General features: G+C 61.9%; 1 protein-coding gene across 1 annotated transcript; it reads left to right on the forward strand.

The window, feature by feature from the left end:
- Window positions 1-836: 836 nt before the first annotated feature.
- On the forward strand, window positions 837-3,868 carry LOC100341376 (keratin, type I cytoskeletal 16). The gene is made up of 8 exons (XM_002719157.6): window positions 837-1,597; window positions 2,039-2,121; window positions 2,220-2,376; window positions 2,490-2,651; window positions 2,744-2,869; window positions 3,143-3,363; window positions 3,441-3,487; window positions 3,610-3,868. The coding sequence occupies exons 1-8, from the start codon at window positions 1,079-1,081 to the stop codon at window positions 3,723-3,725; spliced, it is 1,431 nt and encodes a 476-aa protein (XP_002719203.1). The 5' UTR covers window positions 837-1,078; the 3' UTR covers window positions 3,726-3,868.
- The last annotated feature ends 1,525 nt before the right edge of the window (window positions 3,869-5,393 follow it).

The raw sequence follows: 5,393 nt of genomic DNA on the forward strand, positions 1-5,393 counted from the left end.
GGGGCTGTGTCTGTGCGGGGGCTCTGAAGTCCCTGGCAGGGTCAGGGGTCACATGCAGCATTAGTGCAAGACAGGGCCTGCCTCCCACCGTGCAGGTGGGTGGCCGGGATTAGGTGAGGGCAGCAGGGGGAGTGGAGAGGCCATATGCTGGGGGCGGCGTGTGGGTGCAGGGTCCTGCCTGGAGGTGTGGGGGGGACCCCAGACTGTAGCGGTGAGCTTGAGGGGGCAGCTGGACTGGAAATGAAGGCTGAGGGGCAGGGCTGGGGGGTGGTCCTCTGTGGCTGGTGCTGTGTCTTCCCCTTTTACAGATGAGAAAACTGAGGCTTGGTGGGGCTGATGGACCTGCCTGTGCTGTGCAGCTAGCAGGGGCCAGAACAGGAGAGCACCTCCCCGACTGGCTCTGCAGGGCCTGCTCTGCACCTCACAGGTGGTCTCTCAAACAGGGAGTAGACCCAGCAGGGGAAAGAGACTGGAGAGGACTCCTTAATCACTCAGGCCCCGGGAAGGGAGGGGAGGGGCCTCAGGGCACACAGCAAGCAAAGCACAGTGCAGCCACAGCCCAGCCAGCCCCCTAGCTGCAGCCCAGGACGCCCCAGGAAGGCATCGCTGACATCTCTAAGTGAAGGCTGTCACCCGTGGCGCGGGGTGGGGGGGCCGGCAGTCCCTCTGACTCACAGCCCACTAGGACGCGGCTGTCACAAAGTGAACTGTGCCCAGGCCCTGCCAGCCCCGGGGGCTCCAGGAACGGGAGCCGGGTTTCTGGCCGCCCAGCCTGAGTCACAACACATTTGTGTTTGTGCATTTTTCTCCCAGCCCCACACCCCCCGATCTGGGTGGGAACTCGAACCGGCACACAGCGAAGTGAGTCGGTCCCAGCTGAATAATCTGGAGTGGGAAGTTGGGCCGGGCCATGTGACGAAATCCCCAGGGAGCCTGGAGTCAGCAGTTGGCAGGGCCCCGCCTTCCCGGGCGCCTATAAAGCATCTGGGGCTGAGGCAGCCACAGCATCCTCTCTCAGCCTCCCCAGCACCTCGCTCTTCTCAGCCGGCTCCTCGCTCTCGCACCACCTCTCGGCACCATGACCTCCTGCAGCCGCCAGTTCACGTCCAGCTCCATGAAGGGCACCTGTGGCATCGGAGGCGGCTCCAGCCGCATGTCCTCCGTCCTGGCCGGAGGATCCTGCCGGGCTCCCAGCGCCTACGGGGGCCTGTCTGTCTCCTCCTCCCGCTTCTCCTCTGGGGGAGCCTGTGGGATCGGGGGTGGCTATGGTGGCGGCTTCAGCAGCAGCAGCGGCTTTGGTGGCGCCCTGGGTAGCGCCTATGGTGGAGGATACGGTGCTGGCCTTGGTGCTGGCTTCGGTGCTGGTTTTGGTGCTGGTTTTGGTGGTGCTGATGGTGGCCTCCTCTCTGGCAACGAGAAGATCACCATGCAGAACCTCAACGACCGCCTGGCCTCCTACCTGGACAAGGTGCGCGCCCTGGAGGAGGCCAACACCGAGCTGGAGGTGAAGATCCGGGACTGGTACCAGAAGCAGCGGCCCACTGAGGTCAAAGACTACAGCCCCTACTTCAGGACCATCGAGGAGCTGCGGAGCAAGGTGGGCGGTGCTGGGGGCTGCAGCCCTAAGAGGGGTCTTTAGGACACCTCTGTGTAGCAAACAGGGAGACCGAGGTGCTTCAGGGGAGTGCCAGGGCACCCAGGGAAGTGGTAGCAGAGGGTCCCTTTTGAGCATTTCTGTGTTGGAGCTGGGGTTGGGCCTGAGTCTTGGATTCCCTGCAAGCGTTCCCTGCACTGTAGCAGAACTCAGCTTCTCAGGCTTCCCAGCTCAGGGTGGCAGTGGTGGGAGGCGTGGGGTACAGGTGCACTCCTACCACTCTGACATGGGTGGACAAGGCACCCCTCTCTGGCCAGGGGAGTGGAGGGCCTGACCTGCCCACTGGTGACCCCCGGGGAGGCTCCTTTTGCCCCTCTGCCCCTCACCCTTGAGCGGCATGGTCCAAGGCTGACCAGGCCTCCCGTCCGTTCACCCCCGCTCCAGATCATCTCGGCCACCCTTGAGAATGCACAGCCCATCCTGCAGATCGACAACGCCAGGCTGGCGGCTGACGACTTCAGGACCAAGTGAGCACCCTGGGGGTGGGCTGCGGGTCTGGGGAGTGGGCCGTCCACCCAAAAGATGTCAAGGATGGAACCTGAGACTCCGCCATCTGTCCTGCCAGATATGAGCACGAGCTGAACCTGCGCCAGAGCGTGGAGGCCGACATCAACGGGCTGCGCAGGGTGCTGGACGAGCTGACCCTGGCCAGGACCGACCTGGAGGCGCAGATCGAGGGCCTGAAGGAGGAGCTGGCCTACATGAAGAAGAACCACGAGGAGGTAGGGTTGCGGCTGGCTTCGGGGGTACGAGCTTGGATTGGTGGAGTTCCCAGGTCCACCTGGAGCCAGGAGCGGGGTCCGCTGAGCTGAGTGTCGCCTGCCACCCCTTCTAGGAGATGCTTGCCCTGCGGGGTCAGACTGGCGGGGACATCAGCGTGGAGATGGACGCTGCTCCCGGCGTGGACCTGAGCCGCATCCTCAACGAGATGCGTGACCAGTACGAGCGGATGGCGGAGAAGAACCGCAGAGACGCCGAGGCCTGGTTCCTGAGCAAGGTGGGGCCGGGGGCCTCGGCGCCCCCGCAGGACGCCCCAGCCAGGGGGGTCCCGGAGTGCCTCACACTCGCTGGTCCTCTCTTGCCTCTCAGACCGAGGAGCTGAACAAGGAAGTGGCCTCTAACAGCGAACTGATCCAGAGCGGCCGCAGCGAGGTGACCGAGCTACGCAGGGTGTTCCAGGGCCTGGAGATCGAGCTGCAGTCCCAGCTCAGCATGGTACGAAGCTGCAACCCCGAGTCACCGCCAGGGCCACCCCTCCACACTGCCCTCTCCCTCCTCCCTGGAACGGGACTGGAGGGATTGTGGTACCCATTATCCAGATGGAGACATCAAGGCCCAGAGTGGTGCAGTAGCTTTTCTCCATGTTTTCTGGGCCATCACTACCCAGCTGGGAGCCCAAGTCCGTGCACCTCTAGGGAAACGTGCTCCAAGACCTGGAGGGACAGGGCCGTGATCTGCAAACATTCGTTCTCTCTCTCTCTCTTGCAGAAAGCATCCCTGGAGAACAGCCTGGAGGAGACCAAAGGCCGCTACTGCATGCAGCTGGCCCAGATCCAGGGGCTGATTGGCGGCGTGGAGGAGCAGCTGGCACAGCTGCGCTGCGAGATGGAGCAGCAGAGCCAGGAGTACCAGATCCTGCTGGACGTGAAGACGCGGCTGGAGCAGGAGATCGCCACCTACCGCCGCCTGCTGGAGGGCGAGGACGCCCAGTGAGTGCGGGCCCGGCCCACCCCAGCCCCTCCCCCCAGGTCCCTGCGCATCTAACGCCCCCTTTTCTCGCCCACAGCCTCTCCTCCCAGCAAGCATCAGGTCAATCCTACTCTTCTCGGGATGGTAAGCTGAGGACTGGCCCCCTGCCTGTTCCCTGGGGGATGGGGGCCAGGCCCCGTCCCCAGCGCCCCCAGCCCTCTGTCCCCGCTGCCCTGCAGCCGGCTCAGGTCCCATCTCTCCCACAGTCTTCTCTTCCTCATCCTCGACCTCTGCCGCTCGCCAGACCCGGCCCATCCTCAAGGAGCAGGGCTCGGTCAGCTTCAGCCAGAGCCAGAGCCAGAGCCAGAGCTCCCGGAACTGAGCCGCCTCTGCCGGAGCCCCTGCCCGCGCCGGCCTCGCCCCCTAGAGGCCGGACCCGACCTGTCACCCCAGCGCGGTTCCCAGCTGTCTCCCCCTCCCCTCCGCTGGTGGTGGGCTAATAAAGCTGACTTTCTGGTTGATGCATACCTGTGTGATCTCCATTCCTGAGCCGACGGGAAGGGAAGGTGAAGGTGCCTCCGGGGAGCCCCCTGGGGCCCCACAGCCTGAAAGAGGCAGGGATGGCAGGGACCTCAGGGGAGCTGGGAGGGCCTTCCCAGTGCAGCTCCATGGCCCCAGGGGGGCCACGGGGAGGGTGGTCGTGGGCTGCAGGGACAGACACTGGCCAGCGTTGCCCAGGGGCAGTCCTGCGAGGCGGCTGTGCCTGGCCTGTCTGTGGGTTGACATGCCCCGGGAGTCAGGGGGGCTGAATGACTTCCGGAAACCGTGCAGGCAGTGGCGTGATCGGAGTTCCACTCCAGTCCTGTCTGGCTACAAGCCCGTGCCTTTCTTTTAATAGCGCTCTGTGTTTTAACCCGAGGACTCCAGTGCTGGGCTCCCGACTCTGCTCCTTGCCCCAATTCCCGCACAGCGATGTCCGTGTGGGAGGCAGGGGGCAGGGGTGGGATGGGGTGCACGGGCAGAACTGGAACTTCTCCCTGCCCAGGCTGCTCCCCCCCGCTCCCCTGTAGCCTCCTTCCTGAAGCTGGCTACATGAGTGCTGATGAGTCCCCTAGGAGACACCTGTCACCCAGGCCCTCCTCTGTGTCCCCACGGCCACCACCACAGGGATCCTTCCTCCCAGGGCTGGGCACAGCTGCTCCCTGGGGCCCTGTTAGAACTTGGTCAAGGCCTACAACCAGGTGCCCTCCGGCATCTGCCTGTGAATCAACCCCACCCGACTAACCGCACGGCCCACATGGCTCAGTCACGTGCCTTCTTCCTGGTTGCCTTCTGAATTGAAAATATTAAAAAGCAAAGTTATGTGTGCATGACATCAGATTTTGTTTTTCTTTCTTTTTTTTTTTTTATGAAAAAGAACTCCCGCAGCTGGGTCCCACCCCTGCGTCTGCCTTCCGCTTGGCACTGTGGCTGTCTCTTCCCAGTGTGCCCCCTTCACCGTGCTCTGGCCTCAGAGCTCAGTGCTTGGCTTCCTGCTGGGAAGGCTTCGCTCCGGCTCCCTGGGACGACGCCGCCCTCCCCACTTCCTCCTCACTCCCTGCTCCGCTTCCGCCATGTAATCATATTTCTGGCAGAGGTGTGGGTGCTGCTGATGGTACTGTATTTGAATATTATTCTCTGTCGGACCAGTTTTAACCTAAGTTGGGTTATTTCTTCAGTTTGTTTCCTAACTCAGTGCCAGAGGAGTCCCCTCCTTTTTTTTATTAGTTTTTTTTTTATTTAATTTTAATTTTTAGGTTTTTTTTTTTTTTAGACAGATTCAGCCTGAGAAGTCCCGTCTTGATACGTGGAGAGCCTGACCCTCCTCTGGCTCTGTTTTTCAAACTTCGTGGTCCCCTCGCCTGCGCTTTGTCCACACGGTTTCTCACGGGCAGAAGCGCCAGTGTGTTCAGGAGGTGGGGTAAGCTGCACATTTAATCTGCCAGCTGCATCCAGGTCCTTGCTTTTTTTTTTTTTTTTTTTTTTTTTTTTTTTTTTTTTTTTTTGACAG

This window comes from Oryctolagus cuniculus, chromosome 17 (genome assembly GCF_051225735.1).
Source record: "Oryctolagus cuniculus isolate XC-2025 breed Fujian yellow rabbit chromosome 17, ASM5122573v1, whole genome shotgun sequence".
NCBI lineage: Eukaryota > Metazoa > Chordata > Mammalia > Lagomorpha > Leporidae > Oryctolagus > Oryctolagus cuniculus.

Coding starts and splice junctions, on each gene's coding strand:
- LOC100341376 (XM_002719157.6), top strand. CDS start 1,079: ATGACCTCCTGCAGCCGCCAGTTCACGTCCAGCTCCATGAAGGGCACC. Junction 2,122..2,219: donor GCTGACGACTTCAGGACCAA/GTGAGCACCCTG, acceptor CTGTCCTGCCAG/ATATGAGCACGAGCTGAACC. Junction 2,377..2,489: donor TGAAGAAGAACCACGAGGAG/GTAGGGTTGCGG, acceptor CACCCCTTCTAG/GAGATGCTTGCCCTGCGGGG.